This window comes from Strix aluco, chromosome 26 (genome assembly GCF_031877795.1).
Source record: "Strix aluco isolate bStrAlu1 chromosome 26, bStrAlu1.hap1, whole genome shotgun sequence".
Lineage (NCBI taxonomy): Eukaryota > Metazoa > Chordata > Aves > Strigiformes > Strigidae > Strix > Strix aluco.
This window is the reverse complement of record NC_133956.1, coordinates 8307567-8335227: the sequence shown is the minus strand read 5'-3', so window position 1 is coordinate 8335227 and position 27661 is coordinate 8307567. Positions and strand designations below refer to the sequence as shown.

Genomic DNA, 27661 nt, shown 5'->3' with positions numbered 1-27661 from the left:
TTGCTGTCTCCGGGATGGTCTGTAGCGGCTGCTTATCTCAGTGGCAGATCTTGGTGGCTTGGCCAGAAGGGGCAAATTACCTTGAATTCTTCCTTTTTTTAAAAAGAACCCACAGATTTATAGTTCTAGGAGGAACAAAACTAGGCAAAGATGAAACTGTGCAGCTACTATACACCTATCTGTGATGAGCACAAGCTGCTGCACAAGTGTCAGCACTGCCCGGGAGTCCCGGGAGCACCTGAGCAACCAAGTGGTGCCCAACAGTGCAGACAGGGTGGGTTTTCTCTGGGGCCCTGTGCGCCTCCTCCTTCAAAAGGGAGGGTGTTGTGTCGTGTCCCTGCAGCACATACACTGTGCTCCAGTCACTGAGCTCGGCTCTCTCCAAGAGTATAATGATCCTGCTTTTCCCCAGCCTATTTATTTCTTCTGGGCTGCCAAGGTTATACCAGGTCACCTGCTGGATCTTTGGGACTGTGAGAAAACTTGATTAATAAACCTGATTAACGCCTGTGCCCTGATGCCAGGCCCAGAAGTGCCCTTCCAACTATGCTTTCCTTCATGGTCTGGTTAACATTATGTTGATGGATTTCAAGCTGATGCAAAGGGAGTAAGGCACCCTTTCTCTCTGGAGTTCACTTGCCAGATCTCTGAGAATGGGCTCCCCGTGGTCACGGAATCATTTAGGTTGGAAGAGGCCTGTTGAGATCATCTCCCTCGCCCCTACCTGCTGCTCAAGCAGGGTCAGCCAAAGCAGGTTGCCCAGGACCACGTCCAGACAGCTCCTGACTATCTCCAGAGATGGAATATCTCTGCAACCTCTCTGGACAACCTGTCCCAGTATTTGACCACTCTCACAGTAAAAAAGTGTTTTCTTGTGTTCAGATGGAGTTTACTCTTGTCCTGCCAGTGGGCACTGCTGAGAAGAATTTGGCTCCCTCATCTTCATTCTCTCCCATTAGATATTTATACACAGTGATAAGGTCCCCCTGAGCCTTCTCCAGGCTGAACAGTCTCAGCCCTCAGCCTTTCTTCATATGAAAGATGCTCCAGTCCCCTCATCATCTTCATGGCCCTTCACTGGACTCACTCCAGTAGCTCCATCCCCCTCGTACTGGGGAGCCCAGCCCAAGAGGGCCACTCCAGGTGTGGCCCCCCCAGAGGGGAAGGATCACCTCCCTCGACCTGCTGCCAACACAGACCCCTGTAGATGTAACTCTCTCTCGCTGTGGCTGAGCTCGGGATCCCTCCCGTGTACGTGCACTAACAACTCTCCAGACACCAGCTGGCACCACCGGGACTGAGCGATGCACCAGCCGGGATTTCCCCGACACCAGCCCCCTCCCCCTCTGCACCCGGGGAGAGGCCTCTGGGCAGCGCCGGGCCCCACACGACCAGGCTGCCGGGTTCGCTCCTCGCTGCCCCCCGACACCGCCCGCAGCCCCCCGCAGCTCGCCCCCGCCTTGGCCAAGCGCCGCGGGACCAGCGGGGCCGCCCGGGCTACCGCGGGGCCTCTCCTGGCCGGGGCCTCTCCTGGCCGGGCCCCCCCGCCCCGCCCCGCCCCAGCGACCCCAGCAGCGGGCTGGGCCCGGGCCCGCGGCCTTCCGGCGGCGGCGACCGCCTCAGCTCCCTCCCGCCGCTCCCGGGGCGAGGAGGCGGCCCCGGCCGCTTGCCCTGCCCGCGGCGGGGGCTCCGTCCGCCCGGCCCCCCCCGGCCCTCAGCGCCCGCCCCCCTCGCGCGGCTCCTCCAGCCGCCAGGCGGCGCCGCAGCGGGGCCGGAAGCGCGGACGGGCGCGGGCCATGGCGCTGCCCGCGGAGCTGTGGGCAGAGCTGCCGGCCGAGGGGCGCATCTTCTGCTCCGTGCTGCTCTTCTCCTGGGCCGTGTACCTCTGGGAGGCCTTCCTGGCGCACCGGCAGGTCGGCGGGGCGGGCGCCCGGGGACGGCGGCTGGGCCGGGCCAGGCCTCACGCGGCGGGCGGCGGGCCGGGCGCGGAGCGGGGCGGAGCGGCGCGGCCCCAGGGCCGGGGCCGAGCGGCGTGGGGACCGGCTCGGGCTGTCGCCTGCCTGGGGAGGGCTCGGCCCTGTCCCCGAGGCGGCGGGGTCGGGCCGGGCCGTGTCAGCCCCGCTGGCCGCAGCCGACGCGGGGGAGCGCGGTCGGAGCGGGGGAAGGGACTCGCCGTGTCGGTCGGTGCCCCCGCGGGGGCTGGGGGGGTCGGAGCCGGACGGCCGAGCCCGGCAGCTCCGCCGAGCGGGGTCCTGCCCCCCCGGCGCCTGCTCTGCTCACGCTGGGCCCTGCTCCGGGCCGCGGGGGATTGCTGCCACCCGCCGCCCCCCCCGGGTGAGCCCAGGGACCTTCCCGCGGGACACGCGGCGGTGAGTCCGGGAGGGTCTGAAGAGGGCGGGTGCGGCGGGGTAACCGGCAGCCCAGCACCCACCCGCAGCCCGATCGTTCTCTCCCAGGGCAGGTGAGAGAGCAGGAGGAGCAAAAATGAGAAAACTCCTGAGTCAAAGTGAGAACAGTTTAATGAGAGAAGGAAAGGGGAAGAAATACCCGCAAGTGCTGCAGAGGCAGTCGCTCCCCACCTCCCAGGAGCAGGCTGATGCCGGGCCTTGGAAGTCAAACCCTCCCTCCCCTTCCTTTTTTCCTCTATTTCAGTTTTTATTGCCGAGGATAACGTAATACAGCATGGAGTAGCCCTCTGGCCAGCTGAGCTGGCCTGGCTCTGTCCCCTTTTAGCCTCTTGCCCACCACCAGCCTGCTCAGGGGCAGGGAGAGGGAGAAAGCCAGGACACTGGCTAGCGGTAGCCAGAACACCGGTGTGTTATCGGCACTGCCTTGGCTCAAATGCAACGCACACCACCATGCAGACTGCTGTGAAAAAATTAACTCCAGCCCAGGCAGAGCCTGCCCAGCCGGGAGGGCAGGAAGCAATGCTGGAGGCTCCTCAGCCTCAGCTCAGCTCAGCCTGGTACTCCGGTCAGAGGAGGAATGTATTTTGGAGTGACAGAGGGTGGGAGTTTTCCCTTCGAGAAGGGATAAATACACTGAAACAAGATAAGGCAGTGGATGGAATAAGGGCTTTCAGCCTTTAAAAATTTTTAAGTGGTGAGTTCTCCACCAAAAATGAAATAGCAGCTCATTTATGCAGTCACGTCATAGCTATGTTTTGTAGTGAAGTGGCATGGTTTGCAGGGGAGGATCTGGGGTTTAGTTTCAAACTCTGCTTGGTCATTATTGTGCAGTAAGTCACATCCTGTGGAAAAATGAGTTCGAGAAAAATGAGAAAAATGAGAAAAATGAATAAGGCAGCAACCCAGTTTCTGGTTATAACATAATCATTATGCTTCATTTTTATATTTGGAACTTGATAGAAAACAGGAATTTAGGAATATTTGTAATTTTGTGAGTTGGGTTTTGTTGTTTGTTTTTTTTTAACTTTCTGTGGTGGCCCATGGGATCATGTTGTGTGTTATTTTTAAATCTTATTTATCTCCCTAAAAATATTGGAGGTAGACTTTAAGTTTCTTTTTCAATTTTTCAGAGGCGGGTGTATAGAACAACAACGCATGTACCACGGGAGTTGGGACAGATCATGGATTCAGAAACATTTGAAAAATCTCGTCTGTATCAACTGGACAAAAGTACTTTCAGCTTTTGGTCAGGCCTGTATTCAGAGGTTGAGGGCACTGTAAGTACCTGAGCGGCTCTAGCATTCATATGATACTTTTAATATACTTAAAATGTGAAATACTTTGATTCTTAGTGATCCTGTGCAGCTGCACTGTTGGCATTCTGGTGTCTTACACTGAAATTTGGAAGGCCTGGGATTCTGTGTTTCTTGTTTGTGCCTGGATTTGCCATATAAAAAGGAGTAATTATTCAGAGAACACATCATTTCTCTGTGCAGTGCTGAGTCATACTGCACAACTACAATGTATATTATAGTATTATGTTTTAGTGGCACAGCTGACCTATTATGGTTTCCCCTGCCAAATAATTAAGCAATATTATAATTATTTTAAATTATTACAAATACAGACCTTTTTCTGTGTTTGGAGGGATGCAACTACTTTCATTTTTAGATAAAATATAAGTAGAAGGAAAAGCCTGTGAGAACAGGAAGAGTACCAGTGGATACTTCTTAAGTGTAAGAACAATTATACTGGGTGAGTAATGTTTGCGTGTATCAAAAAACAGAGCCATTGAGTTAGAACAGAGTATTGACGTGTGTGATACACAAACAGTTTTACGAGGAACCTTTTCTGCTGAAATGCACAGCTGGGTCAAAAAGGAATCCTGAAATGCCTGGCATTGCAAAATATAATTAGAGTATGATCTACGACATGATGAACTTGAGGAAGCAAAAAGGTCAATTACAAAAGATAATGAAAACAGTATTGTAAAAGAGTGTAAGTCATGTATCTGTACAGCTGTGATGTGAAACCAGCACTTCAGAATTGTGGCCCCTCTTAACTTCCACATTTCCTGATCCCTTTGTGCAGCCTAACCTGTACATTGTTTCATTATGTGTGAACTTATGAAAATGTTGTTATACATGTGTCAGTACAGCTGTTACACTCTTCTTGTTGGGCTTTTTGGTATGCTGAGTAGAACTCAAGACAATTTTTTGTGTGAATTTGAAAAACTTCTGGTTTTGACTGACTTTAGAGGCAGTATTTAATTTGAAAAATGAAGCTGTCCTCCAACGGTGGATTAGTGGACAGAGTGAGATGGTGCCACCTAGCAAGTGCAACAAGTCAAAAGGTTCTGAGGCTTTATCTTGATTCCAAGAGTGTTAGCCAGAACAGCTTCCCTTGTTTTTAAGGGAAATATACACGATTGGAATGAGCCTCTTTTGCCACTGAATTTAGTGCCCTGCTAAACAAAGAGCCATATCAGCAGTCTGTGCTTATCTTCACCCACTATTGTTGTGGTCCCCCATAACATTCTGGGGGCTAAATTGGAAAGATACGGGTATGACAGATAGACTGTTAGATGGATAAAGAACTGCCTGGATGGCTGCGTCCGGGGAGTTACAGCCAATGGCTCAATGTTCAAGTGGAGACCAGTGGTGTCCCTCAGGGGTCCATAGTTGGATTAATACTATTTAATATCTTCATCAACAACAGAGACAGTGGGACTGAGTCCACCCTCAGCAAGTTTGCAGGTGACACCAAGCTCAGTGGTGCAGTTGATACGCAGGAGGGAAGGGATGCTGTCCAGGGTGACCTTGACAGGCTGGAGGAGTGGGCCTGTGCAAACCTCTTGATATTCAACAAGGCCAAGTGCAAGATCCTGCACCCGGGTCAGGGCAATCCCCAGTATCAGTACAGACCTGGGGAGGAATGGACTGAGATCAGCTCTGCAGGGGAGGACTCAGGGGTACTGGTGGACAAAAAATTGGGTATGAGCTGGCAATGTGCACTCACAGCCCAGAAAGCCAACCATATTCTGGGCTGCATCAAGAGAAGTGTGGCCAGCAGGTTGAGGGAGGGGATTCTCCCCCTCTGCTCTCATGAGAGCCCACCTGGAGTACTGTGTCCAGCTTTGGTGTCTCCAGTACAAGAAAGACATGGGCCTGTCAGAGCACGTCCAGAGGAGGCCACAAAAATGGTCAGCGGGCTGGAACACCTCTCCTGTGAAGAAAAACTGAGAGAGTTGGGGTGGTTCAGCCTGGAGAAGAAAAGGCTCTGGGGAGACCTTCTTGTGGCCTTTCAATACTTAAAGGAGGCTTATAAAAAAGATGGAGAGAGACTGTTTACTAAGGCCTGTAACAACAGGACAAGGTGCAATGGTCTCAAACTAAAGAGGGTAGGTTTAGATTGGACATAAGGAAGAAATTTTATACCATGAGGGTGGTGAGACACTGGCACAGGTTGCCCAGAGAAGCTGTGGCTGCCCCCTCCCTGGCAGGGTTCAAGGCCAGGTTGGACGGGGCTTTGGGCAACCTGGGCTAGTGGAAGGTGTCCCTGCCTGGGGCAAGGGGGTTGGACCAGATGATTTTTGAGGGTCCCTTCCAATCAGACCATTCTGTGCTTCTGTGATTGTGCCAGTGTAGGAAAAGCACCGCCTTTGCTTTCTCTTGTGACCTTTTCTTTCTGTTCTGTCCCTGTTACTGTAATAACAGGTCCACAATGATTTTGGCAGCTGATGGATCTGTTAAAGGAGTTAGTGCATCCAGCTGTCTTCCACAAAGAGCTGGATGGGTTTTGTGAGCCACAAAACCCTGGTGCTTCCTAAGCAGCAGTCAAAACCAGTTGCTAAGTCATCTTAGATTGTGTTGTTCCACTGTTTCTGATGGTGATAAACAGCAGGGAAACAGTTGTGTCTCAAGCTGCTGCTGCTGTTACTGAATTGATTGTGGTGTTCTGCTTTTTGTGTGGCAGTGACACTGATGAACAAAAGCCAAGGCAAAAAACATAGAATATGTGAGTTAAAGCTTCCAGCTAATGAATTGAGCATGGGCCTGAAAAAGCACGTCTCAGAGCAGTCAGCTGAGATATTGTATGCCCCATTCTACTGGTATCACCAGTCATTTTCATCTTCTGAAGGAGAAGTTAGTGTCCCTACTTTGACTTGGTGGGTTGTGGTCTTGGGATTCTGTATCCCTGAACTTGTGGAATTTGGGATTGTCCCAGGAGGGTTGCTGATAGGCCTGCAAGCTATTGGACGTCCCAGCTTTGCCTGCGTTCGCAGATTTGCTACAGAGGTTGCAGAGCTTCGTAGAAGCAAGGTAACGCTTGCAAGTCCAGTGGCTCCTACAGCTCATTTCTTCATTATGGCTCCATTAATAAAAGTTTTGCTTAGCTAGAGCTAAATAATCTACAACTATATAGTTTCCCTGATACCCAGTCACCACTGCAGAAGGGTTTCTTCATCAAGTTCTGTAGATCGTTTTACATGACTTCTCTTGGTGCTGGGCATTCGCTGGGCACTTCCTTCTTTGCAGCATTGCCATGGACTTTTGAAAGGCTGACACTTGTATAGTTTTCTTAAGGAATTTTATGCTAAAGTCGCAAAATTTGTGTTTGAACACTCAGGTCCCATTTGGAAGATGTAAGGGAAGTATATCATAGCCAGCTGTGAGCTTTGGAAGCTCTCCACAGCTAGTCCTCTCTGCTGCCCTTGTGTTTAGAACTCCTGTCATTTAAAACTGTGTTCCTTGTTAACACACTTCTTATCTTCCCTTCTCCCTAGGAAAGCACACCCTCAGGTTTCTCTGATTATTTTGTTCCTGCAAAGGGAAAATTACACTTGAATGGAAATTCCAACCCCCCACACCCACCCATTATCATCCCAGGACAAGAGGTTTTCTTGGAAAACTGACAGTTGGAAAACATCCTTATGGTACCTTTTTTTGGTATGTTTTAAAGATCAGAAAAAAAATCTAGGTAATAGCACTTTACAAACTGCACTAACTGGTCTAAAAAAATAGGCAATCTTGGAGGCATATAAAGCTGCTTCTGGTCAGTAATGTCAAGTACACACTGAAAAGCTTGGAATAAAGTTCAGAGCTGAATTAGCAGCTAGAGCACTCGGAGTGATAAAGTAGTCATTACCTTTGGAGTAGCCCAAATGGTAGGGACAGAGAACTAGCGTGATTGTCTTTTGAGATAATAGCTTGTGAAACATTGAGAACTTCCAGCTGTGTACAATGGATTTAGCAGAGACACTGGGTATCCAGCTCACATTAACCTTCTGTCTGCTGCTGCTGGCGACACCTCTAGGCTTGATACACGTCTTCTTGGATTTTGAGAAGTTATTCTCAGTTGTGCTGAATTCTACTGGCTTCACTTCAGACTTGAAAGAGAGCTTGTGTTTCCAAAAAAAGCTGCCTGCTTGTTCCACTTACTGTGATCAACCTAAGAAAAAAAAAAGTCATAAATATACAAACCTTTTCCCGCATCCCCTTATGCTGTCATGGCTGCAGCGTATTTCCGAATAGGGAAAATACCTCCAGTCTGAAGGCTGCAGCAGTGGTATTGTAACTAAGGCCATTATTGCTCATTAGGTTTCGGACAGCTTCTTCGTACCTTCCTCATTCCTGAGGCCAATTGTATGAGGCTCAACAAGGCTCAGGGCTGGGTCCTGCACTTGGGTCACAACAACCCCACACAACGCTACAGGCTTGGGGCAGAGTGGCTGGAAAACTGCCCAGAGGAAAAGGACCGACAGCCGGCTGAATATGAGCCAGCAGTGTGCCCAGGTGGCCAAGAAGGCCAACAGCACCCTGGCTTGTGTCAGGAATAGTGTGGCCAGCAGGACTAGGGCAGGGATCGTCCCCTGTACTCGGCACTGGTGGGGCCGCACCTTGAATTCTCTGCTCAGTTTTGGGCCCCTCACTGCAAGACAGACATTGAGGTGCTGGAGCACGTCCAGAGAAGAGCAGCTGGTGAAGTTGGTGCAGGGTCTGGAGCACAAGTCTTGTGCGGGGCGGCTGAGGGAACTGGGGGGGTTTAGTCTGGAGAAGAGGAGGCTGAGGGGAGACCTTATTGCTCTCTACAGCTAACTGAAAGGAGGTTGTAGTGAGGTGGGTGTTGGTCTCTTCTCCCAAGTAACAATCTATCCAACAACAGGAAATGGCCTCAAGTTGCACCAGGGGAGGTTTAGGTTGGATATTAGGAAAAATTTCATCACTGAAACAGTTGTCAAGCATTGGAACAGGCTGCCCAGGGAAGTGGTTGAGTCGCCATCCCTGGGGGTATTAAAAAGATATGTAGATGTGGCACTTGGGGACATGGTTTAGTGGTGGACTTGGCAGTATTGGGTTAACGGTTGGACTTGATGATCTTAAGGGTCTTTTCTAACCTAAATGATTCTACGATTCTATTGTACAATCAAGCTGATACCCGCCCTGATGTGTAGGGTACTTGCAGCTGCTTCTCTACATATATGTTCTCCTTTCTGTGATGTTGAGCTGTGTCTTTCTGTTTCTCAGAATCTGCCGTGGGTTTATCAGATTACAGCAGAGGTAAAGCGAGGTGGCCTCTGCTGTCTGGGTTTGCCACTTCCATAGAACATAAACTGCATCCTTTATTGGCTTTGGGAACTGCCTGAACTTGAAAGAGGCTGTCATGGCCAAAGCTGATGAAACTGGATGACAGTTTTTCAACATTTTGCTTTTAGTAGGTAGAAGTATGATTCATTAACCTAGCAAGTTAATTGAAGGGGAGATGCTGTGTTAGAATTACTTGTATGCTTTATTTCAGCCATTAATTATGTGGGTTTCTTTTTAACTAGTAAGTTGTATCACCATCATGCTAATAGCTGTCTTGGTTCAGGGATTGGTACTTCTGGGATTTCCAGCTCTGAAACTTACAGGTTACAGCCTGCAAAGGAGAAGCAAGCTTGCTTTGGTCCCTTCCATCTCCTGCTGGCTCTCAAAATGCACCCTAATAGTTATGTTATAACAGTAAGCCTTTTAAAAATAAGTAAGTAAATAAAAACCTGGTACTGTCCCTACTGGAACGCTGCCTACTTGGAAATGATTTTTATATATATAGTGATATATCACTTGCTAAAAAAGTACATGTGAAGCATTTGGAAGTCAAGCTGTTTAACAAACGCTACCAGCCCCTGCCTTGAACTGCAGTTGGCACTTGCTTCAGTAGCTCTGCCTCAAGCGTTTGTGTCCCGACTCGTCTGCAGGTTCCTTGGCAGCCTCTGTGGCAGGAGGCGTTGAGCAGGGCACAGGGAGGAAAGCGTGAAGCTTCTCTTAAAATGGTTGAAGCAGCACTAATACTGAAAGTGAAATTACAGCCTTGTTCTGAACGCCTTTCTTTCAGCAGGGAGTGCAGGCGAGACTGCCCCAGTGCAGTCAAGTTGCTGCATCTTGCATACTCCTCCTAGAGGTGGTATATTACACAAGCATAGGGCAAATGAGTTTTAAGGTCTTCTGAAAAATACACCTTATGTCTGAGTCAATATGGGAGCAAAGTCTGCAGTAAATAGGCTTGGAAACATTCTAGTATTTCCCAGCAAAAAAACCCCAAAACAACCTTGACCTGATCTCTACTTCTGTAAAGTAAAAATGAACCATTGCCAAATAAATATTCCAGGCTTTCTTTTTGCACTGCTAAGATCAGAGTGGGACAAAAATCCTAATCGTAAAACTTTTCTCATTCATCCTTGAAAGGTCCTTACCATGCTGAAATTTTAGTAGAATACGATGACAGTCTGTTTCATGCTGCCTCTGTGGTATGTGTTTTTGTTTTCAAGATGATTCTTCTCTCTGGAGGAATTCCTTTTCTGTGGAATCTGTCTGGTCGGATCTCTGGTCGTGCTGGGTTTGGACCAGAATATGAGGTAAGCAGTCTTGAAATTTTAGTGAAAACAGTTGGTCCACTAACTGTACTGATGTAACAATTTTTATTTTTAAGCTTGCATTTACTTAAATGGGATTTAGCTAGAGGTACAAATAGTAAAACCAACATATTTTCTGGTGAACACATTGGGTGAGTTTGAGAGCTGATAACAGTATGTGACTTTTAAATTAGCTTACTAATGTTAAAACATATGGATTTTAATGTTAAAAACATGCAAGTCTCAAAGCTGCTTGAGTCAAGTGAGGATGTGTGTTAGATTTTGGGGGGGTTTTTGTTTGGTTGTGTTTTTACTAATCCTACATGTGATCTTCCTGCACAGTAGAAGAGCAAGAAATTTGAGGCTACTGTTCAAGTTGTCTTTGTGCTGTGGATGAGGCATCTATCCAAATTCTTGTCCCAAATCTTTAGTTTTTATTTAAATCTGTTTCATCAGTATATTTTTTTCTTTAACATAGTAAACTATTCCAGTGATGGGTAATCTAATCATCACAAGCATGTTATTTCTGCGAATTTATCTAGCTTCATCTTCTAACCAGTTTCAGTTAAACCACTGAAATAAAATCTATTTTTAGCACCCAGAATATTAATGTTAGTACAGGTCAGTAAATATCAGATTATTTTTATATTTTTTTTTTTAGATTGTTCAGTCATTGGTGTTTCTGCTGCTCGCAACACTCTTCAGTGCAGTGACTGGTCTCCCATGGAGTTTATATAACACGTTTGTCATAGAAGAGAAACATGGCTTCAATCAACAGGTATTGCAGATAGCACTTATACTCACCGAGCGTCTTCAGTAGGTTTGGTTGCTTAGATGGACTGGTATGTCCATATCTGTGTCAAAGATCGTTAGTTTTAGGAACATTTCTACTCTCACTGCATAAAAATAAGAGCAGTGACAGTTTGTGACTGTTGCAGAAATACCCGTGCTGCTCCAGACTGTCTCTGCATGAGCCCATGCCTCTGAGCAAAGAGAAGTGTGTATTCTAGCCGTGAAACAAAGAACTCTTCATACCTCAGCTGTTCATTTTTGGATGGACTATTCTTTGCCCTTCATATGCCCTTCATGGGAAGTCTGGATCACTGCTTGACAGAGGCAGTTCTGATTCATGGACACCAAACAGCTGAAACAAACCTGAGAAATTACTTTCCTCCTCATTTTGCTTTGCTTATTGATTTCTCTTCCTAAGTTAGAGGATTCAGCTCTTTCATTTGTACTTCTGGTAGGTACTCACTTAATACCAGCCCTGGCTTTCTTAATTTCTCCACCAACTTAGTTTAACCTGTTTCAGTATCAGTTTCTCATGAGATGAGGTTTTTGTTTTGAGAGGAACCTCAATCTGGGACACATCAGTAGCCATTTCATGCCAGGGCATAAGACTTGTTTTCTGCTTTTGTACCTAGCTAGTGTTGTCTACAGTAGTTTTGGTTCCAAGTCTACTAGGAAGTGATCTTTTTACGGTAGAATGAAATTTGGGTGGGTGGCAGTTGTTGGATAAAGCTGTTTGGCTCATTTTAATAACGGTAGAGATGCTCTGGTATTTGCCAGGTTCATCTTCCAGTTTCTATGGAGGCAGGACCTAAAGAAGTGGAATCAGTTTGTTTCTAAACTCAGTATATTCCTGGTAAATTGATAAATTGATATTTCTTACTCCCTTTTATAAAACAAGTGAGAAAATAAGTGAGAGAAAAGGCTCTGAATGCAGTGATCCAGTGTGCAGCCTCTCTCAGTCTTTTTTCAAACAAACGTGTAGATCCTGACACATCCTGTATTATTTTGGTTCATGTCAATTATTTAGTGGCATACTGTTTTCTTTCCAGGGAAGCCCAACTACGAAAATTCTCACTACACAGTTTTGCCTTGACATCTGTGTGTATTCCTGGAAACTGCAAAGCTTGTTTGGTTCCCTTCCCCCACCCCACCCCGATGTTGTTCTAGTTAGTCATAAGCCTTGAGCTTGTGACCAACTCAGAACTCTTTTTATACTCCATCTAGCTCTCTAGTCTTATAAAAAACCCTTGTGCTTCTAAAAACATGTGTAACTCCTAAAAATCACTTTTTTCTCTCACCAGCAAGTAAATATTTGTGGGAATGATGACACACATGGCTATTCATATCCTAGGTGATTCTGAGCCATAGTCCTGGAGATCCCCTCTCTCCTGCAGACTTTACAGTCATCATACTGGCAAACTAACATCCTGCTCCTATCAAGGGAGGAAGGAATCTTCCCAAGTTTCCAGAGCATGAGTCGACCGACCTTTTCTTCGGGGAAATACCTGTTTGATGTACTTTGTTTGTTCTCTGGATGCCACTTCTGTTCTGTAGTCCTCAAAATTGTAAGGGCTGGCAAAGTCTCAATTCTTGCAATGTGCTTATGCCCTGGTCTGGCCTAGCCATCCTTTTGACATTCATAATTTTTAAATATGCATCAATAGCCATCTTTCAGTGTTTTCTCTCATGTCAATCCTGACTAGTTGCATCAGGCCTGCACCTTGATTGTCCCCCCTGCCTTAGTGAGGAATAAGTTCCATCTTGGTGCCAGATCTGCAAGCCCTTTATGTCCAGGACACAGAACTCCAAAGACTGTCAGTATTGAGACTTGTAAAGCACCAGAATTAGGGCAAACTGGCAGACTAGCTGATGGATGGAGAGCTTGACTTGATCAGGCCCTACCTCTGCAGAAGCAGCAGAGGGTCAAACACTGAACAGCCCAGGCTTCTTTACAACTGTCTTGAAGAGCTTGCAGAATCCATGTGGTTTCTTTGTGGGTTTTAAGGAGGATCCTGGGTATATCCTCTGAACATTTTCTCCTTGGAGCTGTGCTCTCTGGGTGCTTCACTGTTGTCAGTGTAAGCATTGTGCCTAATCAAATGAGAAAAGGAAGGCCTGGCACTGACACCCGTGGGGGGTGTTAAGTGCTTGACGGAGCCATCTGCATGATGTCTCTAACAAGATTTTTTTCACTGCAGTGGTCCTCATGCCAAGAACTGAAGGCTGAGTCCAGATCCAATCCAATTTGAGGTACCAAATGTCTTATGAACACAGTCAAATCTCCATCTTTCATTTCAGAGTGATGGGCTAGGTTCTTTAGTGAATGAGCCAAATTCACACCTGGTTCCAGCCCAGACTTTGGAATTTCCAACGATGATTCTCAGATGATCTTCAGGTACTCTTTTCTTCCATGGGAGTAGCTTGCTGAAAATGAGGATTTCTCTTGAAGTCACATCTGCCTTAGAAAGCAGGAAAGAGGTGGGGCAAAGATGAAAGACACCATGCAGTTTTATAGCTCTACTCCTCCTAGACTGTGGGGCTGGAAGTAAAGAAAGAGTTAAAATGAGAACTTGAACTAAATGGATTGTAGCTGATGTGTTTCAGGAAGTCTGGTGGAAACAGCACTGTCAGCACGCTTCTGTTCTTGTAGGTTGTATTAAGTGACTGTTTCTTCAGCTGTTTACTAAGCTAAAAAATGAAAAAGCTATGCAACGGGCCTTTTGCTGCCTGAGCTATGAAAGTAATAAAGGAAGAACACACCGTTTTGTATTTTGTTTTCTCTCTCTTGGATTGTACCAGTTTAAGAGTCTTGATCAAATGGAAACATTTTTTCCTTTGTCCAGGATGACCCACAGAGTTTTTCATGCTTCTCCGTACCGTTTTCAGGAAAGAAGCACTGCTTAGTGTGAATGAGAGCCACCAGTCTTGCTTTTCTAGTTACAGAACTGTTGGGAATATTAAAGGCAGGCAAGGAACAGGATCTTCTGGAGTGCTCCCTTTGTGTGGGCATGTGTTTATACAGTTGATAAACTGCTGATACTACTGGTCGCTCAGCAGGAAGGAATCACCCGAGCGCTCACTGTGTCATCAGAGTGAATATGGCTACATACAGAATAGTCTAAAATTGTGGGTTTATGTCTGATTTGTGTCTCCAATAGTCATAGAAGTCTGAGGTGCCTATCCAAATTCTTGCCCCAAATCCTTAGTTTTTATTTAAATCTGTTTCACCAGTATTTTTTTTCTTTCCAGATGAGTTCCATATCTTTAACGTAGTATGGGCTTTTTAATACAACCTTGTTGGGAAGGATCTTTACATAATAACCCCCTCACTTCTGTGCCTTGCAGATAGCTGTAAGTACTGAAGTAACAATTCCAGAAAGAGCTAGTTGGGTGTCTGATCATGTTGCAGAGTCACTAGATAAGATTCATTGAGGTAGAGGTTTGAAATTTCTGTTGCTTCTATTAAAGTTATGCTAATTTTAAACCCTGAGACAGCTACATCAGTAGTAACTGTATGTCAGTGAAAGCTTGGACTAAAATGTCTAATTTATATCTAAAAATCTTTAATAGGACTTCTGTATATTTCCAGTGAAGACAATCAGCTTCACTGAAGGTGAAGATGAATGGAGGCAACTGTTCAGAGACAAAATATTTTACAGTAACCATGTTTCTTTAAGAGTTTCCTATTCTCTGAAAATCCCATCAAGTCTAGAATGTAGATTGGCAAAGGAATTAAGGGACAGATAAGCTTAAATTTTTCTTTCCTCCTTTAATGAAGTACCTATGTGTAACACAAAGCAAGGGTTTGGGTCAGATCTTACTAAGGAAGAGTGCATCTGCGTGGGCTTGGAGTCCGTGTGGGTGTAAAGAGCCACAGCTACCAGGAGAGCAGGTGAAAAGGTTCTTCTGCCTTTTCTGAACTGACTCTTGATATCCTGATCATATCGGTCTTGCTGTTTTGCAATTTGTCTTACTTTGTTTCTGTGCATCCACTGAAGGGATCAGTTCATTAACCACTGTGGCACATCAGTATTTATATTGAAAATATCACTGATATCCTTTCTTTACAGACGCTGGGATTTTTTTTTAAGGATGCTATCAAGAAGTTTATCGTGACTCAGTGTATTCTGTTGCCAGTGACATCCCTTCTGCTTTACATTATTAAAATAGGGGGAGACTACTTCTTCATCTATGCCTGGCTCTTCACGTTAGTTGTTTCCTTGGTGAGTATGACAATATGTTTGGGTTTCTTCCAAATGCTAGCTTGCTTGCATGGCTCAGTGTGCTGAGGTTTAAAAACATAACTGAAAGGAAATGGAGAAAAATCTAAATCTCCTGGGAATTTTAGTGTCTACAAACTGTCTTGCTCTCAGTGTACTTGCTCAGGAATTGTCCATATTGTTCATATTAATTGTCCACATTAATGTGATACCTTATATTTTATCTATTTAATACTTGAATATCTTCATCACTTGAAAAATAAGCATTCAAAAAGCTTTAGAATAGATACTGGAAATACAGCAGTATGTGGTGGTAGGTTTTCCTTTTTCTTAAATCTAGAAAGGGCACAAAGACAACTGCCAGCAGTTTGACAAGACAGAACGTGCTTTGGTCAGTAATGTTTCTGTTGGGCTTTTCTTATAGGTTATCAAACACCAGTCCTCATTGCATGGCTTTGTATTGAGTCGAGGAGCAATTTTCCATTTCTGGTTCTGCTTATACAGCTGCTTTTATACACTGAATTGACTGAACTGACACTTTTATACACATTTTTGGGGCTTACATTAAAAGGATCTTTTTTTATGCATCATAAGAATTTGATGTTTTCTATTGTTACGATAAGATCCAAAGTCTATTTTTTTTCTATTTCAACATAGTGCTGTACTGTCTTTTTGCTCAGTATGCTAATTGTTGTTCACCCAAGGAAGAAATTGCAGAAGTACTGTGTATATATTAATTCATTTTTAGATTAAAAGAGCACCTTAACAAGTAAAAGAATTGTTACATTACAGTAATGTAATAAAGCCTGCCACATTAGCTTAACAATAAATTTGGGTCAATCAGTTCCTAATTCTCATGTCAAGTTCAGACTTTCTGGTTGAACTGAAGTGCATCATCAAGACAATTTTTAGGAATACCTGGGTAGGAAATCATGATTGTTTTCTTTCATGTCTTAAGTAAGCATTGCTTTTTATTTTTCTCTTTTCCTTTCCTTCTCCCTAGATTCAGACCACTTTTCTTATTGGACTTTCAATTTGTCAGCTTCCTTGCTAAAGCACAGGCATTGGCTGGCCACATTTGTACAAAAACGCGATCGTAATGCTACATGGGAGGCCATTGCAATTAACGCAGGAAGATCTTATTTCCCTCTTTATTTCCCAGTAGCTGCACTGACTTTCTCAGACATGGCAATGTAGAAGGAATTGCTCAGTTTAAATCATGACTGCAGAGTCTTTCCATGATCCTGTTTTTATGGGATACAGATCTCATTATCTGAGTTGTATTTCTTGCTTACTTGTATTTTTGCTTCATTGATGCCTTACATGTAAGTGAAGTAAAACCTGGTGGGTTAATGGATTTCTCTATGGCCACTAATTCTGGCATAGTGCAGTTACCAGGGATGTGTTTCTGAGGAACTCCATGACAATAGTAGGGGAGCAGAAGTGCCCCATTTAGGTGGTAACTCTAGCTTACAGTTGCTACTTTGGGTTCTTTCAAGCTTTTTTTGTTTGTTGGCTTAATTATACTGTGTCTCCTGTTGTTTTGTAGTGCTGGCTCCTGCTTTCTGTAGTCGAGGCATCCTTATGCTCTGACATCTTCCCTTTTTTTGTCTCTGAATGTATTCTGGAAAATCAAGTGTTAGGTCTCAAAAGTATCAGTTCACGTGTATTGAAATGTCTGTTACAGAAAGATTTGTGCAGACTCTGATCAATACTTCTTAAAAAATTGTTCTTTTTCTTTCAAGCTTTGATCAGGAGTATACTCTTAAATCATATTTCAGCATTTGAGCTACTGCTCTGTCAACCTGAGTGAAACAGTCCATACTTAAAATTATTCTTCTGTAGCCTTATTTGCAAAATTGGGGAGATAGTTCCTCATGTGATATCCAGTTCGTATTTTAAGTCTTTAGTCTGAAAGGCGTTAAAGAATTGCTTTTTCACAGAAGGATTAAGCTGAAATTAAAAAAAAAAAATTGGTAGTTTGATTGAAAAGAATTGAAAAGGATTGAAAGAAGATACAGGATTTTCTGAAATGGCCTGCCCTCATTTGTACACTGAAAGTGGAAAATTTTTTCCTTAGCTTCCTTTATACCAGTCATTGACTGCTTTTATTCCTGCCATCTTTTCTTTGAAATATATATTGTAAAAAAAGTTGTATGATCTCATATGAGAAACTTTCTGAACATCCATTTTATAGTCTTTATCGAGCAAGTTTAGTAGGAAGAAGAGATGTAGGTGAGTAGTACCTGGCACTAAACTTCAAGGTGAGAAGCAGAACATACTCAGCTGATACCACATTCCTTTCTCCGTCACTTTCCTATCATGAACTAGTAGTTCAGTTTTGCTTTGTCTCCCCCTTCCAGCTGAGCTGTCCATGTAGATTTTTCTTCCTGAGATCCTACAGATACTTTAGAAACTGATAAAACAGGGGTTGGCCTATCCTTTACACTGCGTCAGAGCTACAGACTTCTGTACTGAAAGATGATGTAGCAAGACCAAATGGCTCTTTTTGTTTTGTGGGTTTTTTTTTTCCTTCCCCCTCTCCTTTTTTTTTTTTTTTCCTGAGGATTAAGTTCATGCTCAGACAGTTGGTGCTTTTCAGACAATTGGCGTTTTCAGGTGTCTTGCAACCTCATAATGTCGTTGCAGCTTTACAGGGTGCTGATCATGGTTTGAGGCCTTATGTGTGGGTTTGAACAGTCTTTGACATGCAAAATAAACCTTAAGAGGTGTTAGATTTATCATTTAGAGTTTGGTTTAGGGAAAAATTCCAGTTGTAATCACATTCCATAACTCTGTAACTATAGTTAGAGTTGCATCCTTCTACCAGTCTGTTATGCCTGCTAATATCAAGGGTTTACACAAAGATCAGAGATGAAAACTTAAAATTAGTCCACACGTACTGCATGGTCTGAGACGTGTCTGGACCGAGACAGCTGATTTCTGCTCTATAAAATACCCTCTTACACTTGCTGCAAAATATTTGCAGAGGTTTAAACCCTTGTCTTAACAGTTACAGTAACGAAAATAACTTATTTTCTAATGGTGTTTCATATTGATGCCTTCACTTGCTATGACTTTGGAAAAGTCAGTTTCCCTAGTTTCAGATTTTATTGGACTGTTTCAACAGAACAGATACTTTCAAAAGTAAAGGTACTTGTTTTCAGTGGAAAAAAACCTGTCAAGGTAACTTCGAAGTTAATGTTGATGTCCATTTACCTCTTATGTTCTGTTCCTTTTACACTAACCAGAATTTAAACATTTCTTCAGTCCTTTTCTTTAAAATAAATACATAAAAATCATTTTGTGAAGGTTCAGAGTGTGAGGGAAGGGAGTTCAGCTTTCCTTCTCATCACAGTGTTATTCCAGTTCTGACTTTCTTATCTGGGCTGCATCTGCTGCCAGTTTGAAGAGCTGCAGGTGCGTTGTAGTGATTTTTGGGACATGGTTTTTAATTGTTGTGGACCAGAAGCATTGGGCAGTTCCTTAGCCCTGCTTACAACTGTAAGAAGGGGAAGAAAATAGGGGACGTGACATTTCTTGTCTGTTTTAGACTGTGGCTATGCAAGTTTGCAGAAATTTGAAGAAGTGGGACTTACCTCCTGGTCTTCTGCTCATTATGAAACACCTCAGAGCTTTCCAGAACTGGTGAAGTGGGTGGAAGTGACAACCTGTCACTGATAAGACCACTGCTTCTGTGGTTTGATGAACTGTCAGAGCAAAAGCACCATTTACACGAGTTCTGCTGAGGACTGTAGATTGTAGATTAATCTGCCCACACCCCCATCTTGCTGTTGAGTTGCTGACTGTCAACGGAGTAAGTAGTTGTCTTCATAGATGGGATGACCCATAGAGAGCCCTGGTATAGATCACACTTCATACAGGAATCTGCTTTATCAAGTGTTTTTTCTGAAATCATGCTCTTTTTGTACTCATGCTCCACCTTTAGTACTAAACACATTTGTATGCCTTGTTGTTAATATCTGAATGTGTTTGCAGGTGCTTGTTACAATCTATGCAGACTATATTGCACCTTTGTTTGATAAATTCATTCCACTTCCTGAGGGAGAGCTCAAGCAACAAATTGAAACAATGGCAAAGAGCATTGACTTCCCATTGACTAAGGTGTATGTTGTTGAAGGTGAGATTTTTTTAATAACAAGACTTTGTAACTTTGAATTTGTGGATTTTTAGCTTTGACTGTGGGTGCTGTAATAGGGCAGTTGCTTATGTTCCTCAGCTAGTGTAACACTTGTCAATGCCTGTACCATTTTCCTTCTTTTGCCTTGAGGTCAGGAAAGCGAAGGTGAATGTACAGCCTTAACTCAGCATCTTGTTGGAAATGTTGTCTTGGCTCTGTGGGATGGAAATACATAGCACAGTCAGAAATGGAAGCAGCAATCAAGATTCCATGTTTAGAACTTTAAACCAGAGGGAAAAGGGGTTTGTTTTTTTTAATCTGTTCTAGTCTCCGTTTAGCATTAATTGTCTCAAACTCCTCGTCCTCTTCTCTTAGGTCATGGAGTACAACATGGAGCATGCCAGCTGCCATGTCACTTCCTCTCCACTTCCATGTTCATCGAGCACTTTATTGTTTGACATTTCCACTGTTACTCATTTTGCTCCCTTCTGAATTTGATTTCAGGGACCTTCCCACATTTTCTTTTGGTTTTGTGCCCCACCTGTGAGGATCCAAGGTGTTTTTATTGCCTTGGTGGAAGCAGTATGAGATGGCATAAAGAGTTGAAATGGTAGAATTTTGTGGTAAGAGAGGGTGAGGAAGGCTTTATCTAGCTGGAAGCTGTGGCTTTCAAAACTCAGGGCTGGCCAGATCCAGCCAGTGCTCTGCCTCAGTGCAGCCAGGAACTACTACTATTGACATACTTGGGCCCCAAGAAACTCCTCTCTTTCCTAGCGAAGTTGAAGCTTTTCGAGCTTGAGAGGCAGTACAGAGGCTTGCCAAATAGGTAAGTTTTTCCCATATGCGTTGCTGGCTGTATCCTTGCTTTTAACCATGGTGAAAGTCCTGTGAGCCAATTGTTGGTACTCTGGCACCTGTGTAGTGTGCTACTGCACTGGCTTCTTCAGCACTTCTGCCTTTAGTGGCAGTGATCTGCAGTGGAGGGAGGCTGCCAAACCCCCATTTTCTTTCCTGCCATCCTTACGAGTGTTGAGCCAGCACCATTCCCTTCTGACATGGAGGACTGGATGTGTGAACATCTTTTTGCCAGTGTTTTTCTGCACTCTGTCTTGGCTCTTTGCACTCCAGAACTGACTTATTAGTAACTTGTGCAACCAAGTCCTTTTAATTTCAGGGTTCATTCTGTAACAGGCAGATTACAAAGGTTGCTTCTCTACCCACACTTAGTGAAGGATGAAGTTTTTGGATACGCAGATGACAGAGAACATTGCTACCCTGTGGCTGTTCAGATTTCTTCACTGAGAGGGGACTGGATACTGAGGCTTCATACTCTGACCAGCCTCTCCCTCTGTTGGTCTGTCTTGGTTTGGTGCTGAAGGTTGCCATGACCATACCATGGGTTGGCTTCCAGTGGAACAGTGGATATTTTGTGCCCTAAGAAGTTCATGCAGCTCATACATTTATAATGAGAGTTGAAGGCAAATGCCTTCAACTTGAAGTATCTTTCTTTTATTACAAAAACTAAAGAAATCCACCTCTTCTCTCATAGAGACCTCTTTCAGTCCTGATGTTGCAACAGCTCCTGTCCATAGGCAAAAATAGGCAAAGTTTTAACAGCTGCTTTGATCTAGACATATTTTTAATCAACTGTAACAGTCCATGTTCCATGGAAGGAGATGAGTTTCTTGGCCCCAAGTATATTGATAGTGGAAACAGTCCATGATTCACTTGATCTAGATAAAAGTAGCTGTAAAAAATTGCCTATTTCAAACAAAAATAATTTTGAGGGACTGCCTGATATCAGTAGTTCATCTCTTCATCATCTTCTTATCTGTTTCTAACATATTCATCCCTATCTGTTTCAAATCATCTTTGCTGGCACATTAGAAGAATTCTAACCCTATTCATGACAGGTCCTTTGCCAGGAGGGCAGCACATGTTCTATGCAGAATGCTCTTTCCACTCTGAACCTGAAATGGCGGTAGAAATTGCTTTTCTTCTGGATATTAGATGTTCAGTTAACTGCTCTTATGTTTTTAGTGATTTTAGTGATTACATGTTACAGATTGAAAAAATTTGGTATTGGAGTCAGTAAATGAGATCATCATTACTTAGATCATTTTAAAATACGCTTCAACCTGCGAACTCATTTGCGTGAGTTTGTCTACCGTTCATTTGGGGACTTTGAGAATTCCTTTGGAAGAATCTGCTCTGTGTAATATTGGATAGTCTTCAGTGCATGGGGTTATTCAAAACATGGTCTTTTAATGTACATTTTCCCCATCAGGTTCTAAGCGTTCCTCTCACAGCAATGCTTATTTCTATGGATTCTTCAAGAATAAGCGGATAGTACTCTTCGACACCCTCCTGGAAGATTATTCTGCATTGAACAAAGAGCCAGCAGAAGAAGACGGTGAGAATGAAGAGACAAAGTCTAAACCCAAAGTGAGTTTTGTTCATCATCATGTTATTTACATTAACTTCTTTGTGAGATATTCCTTTGTGTTTTCTGAATGTGTTTTAAAGGTCCTGACTGAGATGCTAAAACCCCAAACCTAATGATTTCAGCACAGAAGTATCCCTGAGCTGCTAATTGGAATTTCTGGTGCTGTGTGAGTGGTGCAGATAGCACCAAAGGGACTGTAGAAATCCACAGGGGTTTAGCGAAACATTGGTTCCCTGCACGTAAAACATAGGCCCTCCTTGTAATTGTTTGAATAAGGGATCTGTTCAGGGTTTTAGCTCGTGTTCCTTCTCTTGGGACTGCCACGCTGAAGCTTCCCTTTGAAAGAAATGTTTTGACTATCAGTGTGTCGTTTGTCTGCCTTTTACTACATGCAAGAATTTTGGTGCAAGAGGCACAAGGTGCACACACACGTGTACAGATTCCACATGTGCATCCTCCTCCACCCTGGTCAAGAACAGGGTGATGGCCTTTCATTGTCCTTTCTGTTGATGTGTGGAGAGTCTGCCAATGGCTTTCTGCTCTTGGCTTCAGGAGAGTGTAGGTGTGGTTAAAACTGATGGAATACTTTCTGAAGAGCCTGAAGGAGTAATTCTGAGAAGAAAGACTTGCCTCCTGCAGCCTAGGGTTAGGCCAATGTATAGATTGTTGTTCAGTCCACGTTCTGTTTCTTGTAACCATGTTGGTGGTGGGATTCTTTTCATCCATGGTTGGTGGGTGGGTGATGAGGGGAGGGGATTTTGGGCTCACCTGCTCTAGTCATAATGAGAATCATTTGTTCCATTTCAAGAGGTTCATCAGCTATGTTCTCAGTACACAAGCCCACGTGCTTGCTTCTGACTTGCTAATGTACCTTTGAAGGTACAGCTGTCCATCCTTCCTAAAAATAGCTTTAAGGCTGTCATAGCTTTTGTTGCGGAGGACAGGGACGTTGTTGTTAGTTTTTAAAGGAACAGTAGTGCCTTCAGAGGAAGGCTACGTGCTGAGTGTTGAAGGAAGTAGGGAGAGGACTTTGCTCTCAATTCTCCACTGGAAGTCTGTGGCTCTGAATGTCTGCTTCCATTGTAGTGCCTTTTCTTGAGTAAAGAAACAGGATGAGGTCAAGGGATGGTAGGAGAGAGTTTGGAAGGCAAATCTTCCAGCGTTCTTCCAGGTTTGCGTAGGCATGTCTGCATACATAGAAATAAGAGAGCACCAACTCATGGTAGAAAGCTTGTTGAACTTAAAAGTTTGTGGGTTCTTTTGTTAGTATCTTCTTGAAAAAGGCTTAATAAGAAATTATATGTGTGTAGCTGCTGGTAGAAGGGAACAGCCTGATCTAGGGACACTTAAGTGCCCGAAGGAAAAACAAACTAATAAGAAACATATTCAGTTGTGTTCAGTCATACCTGATACAACTTCTGCTTTGTTATTCCCTCAGAATAAGAAACAAGGATGTAAAAATGAAGAAGTTCTGGCTGTACTTGGTCATGAATTGGGTCACTGGAAACTAGGACACACTGTCAAAAATATTATCATCAGCCAGGTAAGTTATGAGAAACTGGTGTTTTCCTTGACCATTCTGTAATTACTGCTGTTTTTAAATGCCTGCTTCCAGATTTGTAAGTGTACGTTCACACAATATGCTCTGTGACAGGAAGTTGGTTTGATTTTTTTTCTTTGGTGTATCTACAGTGAACACACACTAGTGCCTTCTGTCCCCTCCTTGCTCCATCTGTTTGGTAGAAAGTATGTGTGCTGCCATTTTAATTCATCTCAGCAGCCTTGTGAAGTTGGGACGTATTTTTCTTGCTCTATAACACTACTTCCTTGTCTGAATCTCAGGCTCTTCTCTGAAGGTCCCTGCCTGTGTTAGGGATAGGATTGGATGGATCCTGTCTCCTGGCCTGCGCTGTTTGTCAGTGTCTCTGAGAAAGCTGTGTCTGAGCTTTTCCATCAGTCTTGTTCCTTGGAAAGCTGAGAAGGAGTGTGACTGAGCATTATGAAATCTGACACAGGAGGGCATTCTTACTTATTTAGATTGTATTCTCATACCTTGTGCACTGGTAAATGTGCCGTTCTGGGTACATGCCCAAACAGGGGTGAACATTGAAGCAATCCCTAGAGATTGCCCAACCTTGCCTTTGAAGAAAAGGATCTGGTGGTGTGTTTACTCGTGTATGTGCCTCTGGGTATTGCACAATACAAGGGAATTCCCCCCCCCTGCCCCCCAAACCTCCCACTTCAAATTCTTTTCTTTGCAAGGCACAGCTATGTGCCTTCTGTTAAATTACTGTCAGCAGTCTACTATATGCTTTGGTGTAGATCTGTCTTGTTCCCTGGGTATTGCTCATGTTTCTCTTCTCAAAGTTCCCAGCCCTTATTTTTTGTTGTTTGTTTCTCTTAGCTGCCCTCCTATGCACCATCTGTAACTCCATCACGTCTTTCTTGAGATGTGTGCACCATTCCAGGAATGCTCTTCTGTTCTTTTTTTTAAGGCTATTCACAAGCTTTTCAGGCTGTAAACATCACTGTCAAGCTCCTGTTTAAGAAAATCTCTCTTTCCATTTCCACATTGGCTTTTTCTTACCTATGCAGCTGAACACTTCAGGGAGGTCCATCTCACTTTCTGCTTTAAGGCAGTTACTTTCCAACTTCTGACATCAGTGTTGATCCCTACTAACCAGCAAGTATCATGATGCTTTTGCCACTCTGCTAACTCAAGTAACTTTTGTCTTTGGGTCCACTTTCTAGATACTATTATTTTGCTGGAATAAGTAGATTTTTATCTTCACTTCCAGAAATTTTCACAAATTTTTCTGCAATGCCTTCTACTTTTTCTCTTGTTTGTTTGCAGTTGCAGCCATCCCTCTTTTTTCTGTCTTGTGTGTTTCGATAACAAACAATAATCAGGCACCTTCCACATTACTCTAAAAAGACCAAACAGCCACTTGAATGGGTTGAAAAGTTACTAATCACCTTCTATAGAAAACTTGTAAGGCACCCAGGCAAGCACAGCGACGTACCCAGCGATGCATGGCTTAGATGGAAGGTAGATTGTTTCCAGAAATAGAAGCATGACACAGCACAACACGTTTTGTTTGGTTTTAAACTTTTTGGAACCTATACTTAATTCCAAGGAGATAGATTCTACCCTGTACTCCCTTTTCACTTATCTTACTATTTCATCTTCTTTCACTACTTAGACCTTTTTTTTAGCTCACTGACAGAAAATAGTGTTTCTTTACTGGATGCATTTACAGAGAGCGGGTAAAGGCCAGCTGTTTGTTCCTTTTTGTATATTCGTTCTAAAGTAATCTATTTGGGGTTTTTTAGTGGCATTTCTATGCAAATCTGTAATATGAATAGGCCATGTTTTAGACAAAAAACCTCATCTTAATCACAAATGTTGTTTCCTTTCTCTAGATGAATTCCTTCCTCTGCTTCTTCTTGTTTGCTGTGTTAATTGGTCGAAAAGAACTCTTTGCTGCATTTGGTTTCTATGACACCCAGCCTACCCTGATAGGCTTGATGATTATTTTCCAGTTCATTTTTTCACCTTACAATGAGGTAAACTTTTTTCAAGACATAGATGCTGAAGTATCACCCTATTTAAATGATGATTTTATCCTGACTGGGGGGAAAGTTTGTAGGGGCTCTACTTGGTATCTCATTTTAATAAATAGCCTTAGTGCTCCGTGTTGGGCAAGACTCCCAGTGGAGTGGTGTGGCCTGGATAAACCTTAGTGAGATCATTCTACAGCCACAGTGATGCGTGGATGTGGGAAGGTAGATACAGTAGTATTTACTGATGCTGTAAGGAACTTGCAGAGAGCTGAGTTTTAAAATAATTTTTAATACCTTTCTCTCCACAGGTTCTCTCATTTTGTTTGACTGTATTAAGCCGACGGTTTGAGTTTCAAGCAGATGCATTTGCCAAGGAACTTGGGAAGGCTAAAGACCTATATTCTGCTTTGATCAAGCTAAACAAAGATAATTTAGGATTCCCTGTTTCTGACTGGATATTTTCAATGTGGCATTACTCCCATCCGCCCCTTTTAGAAAGACTTCAGGCCTTGAAAGATGCAAAGCAAGAGTGACAGGAATCATTGCTGGTTCAGAGACAGTGCTTCCATCTCAGAAGCAAAGTTCAGAGCTGCTTTTTAATTTCTTTTTAAAAATGGAGAATGCCAATTAAGTGCGATGTTAACAGCACCACAGATCTGAGAATCCTGAAACAGGTATTAAATTATAAATTACTTTTTTAAACAGAAATAAAACTGTGGAACTTAATTTAGCAAAAGTACTGGGTGAAGACCTTCCCCTCGCCACTGGCTTTTATCTCCATATCATAGTATAGACTTGTAAAGGGAGGAAAACAAAATTACAGACTTCAAAGCACCTATTTCTTCAGTTTGTGTATGCCTTGAACATTGCTTTTGATCCTTTTCCCATTCTCAGCATTCTGTGAACCTTCCCAGTCTCAACCCTCTTCACAGTGAAGAGGGTTTGAGCGACTTGATTTCCTGTATATTAATACTTGTACTCGCCAGTCACTGTTTTGTGTTTTAAAAAGCTGAATGGAAGTACAGGCCTTTCTCCTGGAGCCACGTCTGTCGTAATTGAAAATGTAACTTAATAAAACCTCCTCTCTCTGAAGTGTGGGAAGAAGGATGAATTACAGCTGAGGAAACGTACCATGGCTTCCTTGAAAATGAGCATTTGTCAGTATTTAGAGGCATTGTAGTGGGATTAGGCTCCTCTTCCACTGTGCTGCTGGGCGTGTGGAAGGATGTTATGGAGAATCAGGACAGGACTCACATATTAGAAAGTTGCTAAGTATCTGTTCTTCTCCCTTTTGCCTGTGAGCAGAATGGTTAACAGCTTTTCCACACCTCAGTTCCTCCATTTCTGTTGTGCTTTGGCTAAATTTTTTGTGTGTATGGAAGTGTCCAGTTGCTCAGACAGTGTATCAGAGCCAAACTTTCATTCTGAGGGGGTTTGTCCTCCACTCCATGGAGAGTTTTCCATTAATATGAATCCAGCTGAAATAGCAGTGCTGGAATACTTAGAAAATATTCCTCGTTGTTCTGATATAAATAGCCCAAGACACAGTTTGTTCATATAGGTTAGTGAAGGACAAAGTGAATAATGGCAGCAATGGCTTCTGCACTGATTATCTCAGATGCTTCTGATTAAAGGTGGAATTAAATTTAGTTTTGAGGAAATAAAGATAAAATTGAAATATAAGTTTGTATGTGCCGTACAAATGTTCTGGACCAGGCTGAATGCACATACTTCATATAAAAACCAGATTTTATATCTGCAATAAATTAAAAAGCTCTGTTCAGCTCTGTACAAAAAGAAAAAAATCAAAGTAAATTCTCATTGTTTCAAATGTCAGAGTATTCTCAGAGACTTTACTGTTAGCTTACATTTCCTTTTCTGATCATGGGGAAAAATGCCCTATGAGATGATGTCTCAGGTGCAACAAGACACGTTGCTGGAAGCCCTTTGTATGCCTTATTCTAATTGTGTTTATACTCTAGTGAATACGCAGCTATACTGTAGATATGGACTTAGGAGACAGTTTTACAAAATGGGGAGCCTATATTTGTCATGGTAACTGCATTTCATAAATGGCCCTTAAAAATAAAAGGATTAACTTGAATCTGTCAATTCAGTGGAGTAAATAAATGTGTCAAGTTTTGAGTTTGAGATGTTGGTTGGTGTAAAACTATGGAAAACGTGTTAAATGTGCTCTGA

At 43.5% G+C, this 27661-nt stretch overlaps 1 protein-coding gene across 1 annotated transcript; it reads left to right on the top strand.

The window, feature by feature from the left end:
* Positions 1–1712: 1712 nt before the first annotated feature.
* On the top strand, positions 1713–27613 carry ZMPSTE24 (zinc metallopeptidase STE24). Its single transcript, XM_074807350.1, has 10 exons — positions 1713–1913; positions 3539–3685; positions 10216–10302; positions 10961–11077; positions 15162–15314; positions 19311–19452; positions 21740–21897; positions 23337–23441; positions 25322–25465; positions 25771–27613. Exons 1-10 carry the CDS (start codon positions 1797–1799, stop codon positions 25993–25995), a joined length of 1395 nt encoding a protein of 464 aa, XP_074663451.1. The 5' UTR covers positions 1713–1796; the 3' UTR covers positions 25996–27613.
* The last annotated feature ends 48 nt before the right edge of the window (positions 27614–27661 follow it).

Coding starts and splice junctions, on each gene's coding strand:
- ZMPSTE24 (XM_074807350.1), top strand. CDS start 1,797: ATGGCGCTGCCCGCGGAGCTGTGGGCAGAGCTGCCGGCCGAGGGGCGC. Junction 1,914..3,538: donor CCTTCCTGGCGCACCGGCAG/GTCGGCGGGGCG, acceptor TCAATTTTTCAG/AGGCGGGTGTATAGAACAAC. Junction 25,466..25,770: donor TTTTTTCACCTTACAATGAG/GTAAACTTTTTT, acceptor TTCTCTCCACAG/GTTCTCTCATTTTGTTTGAC.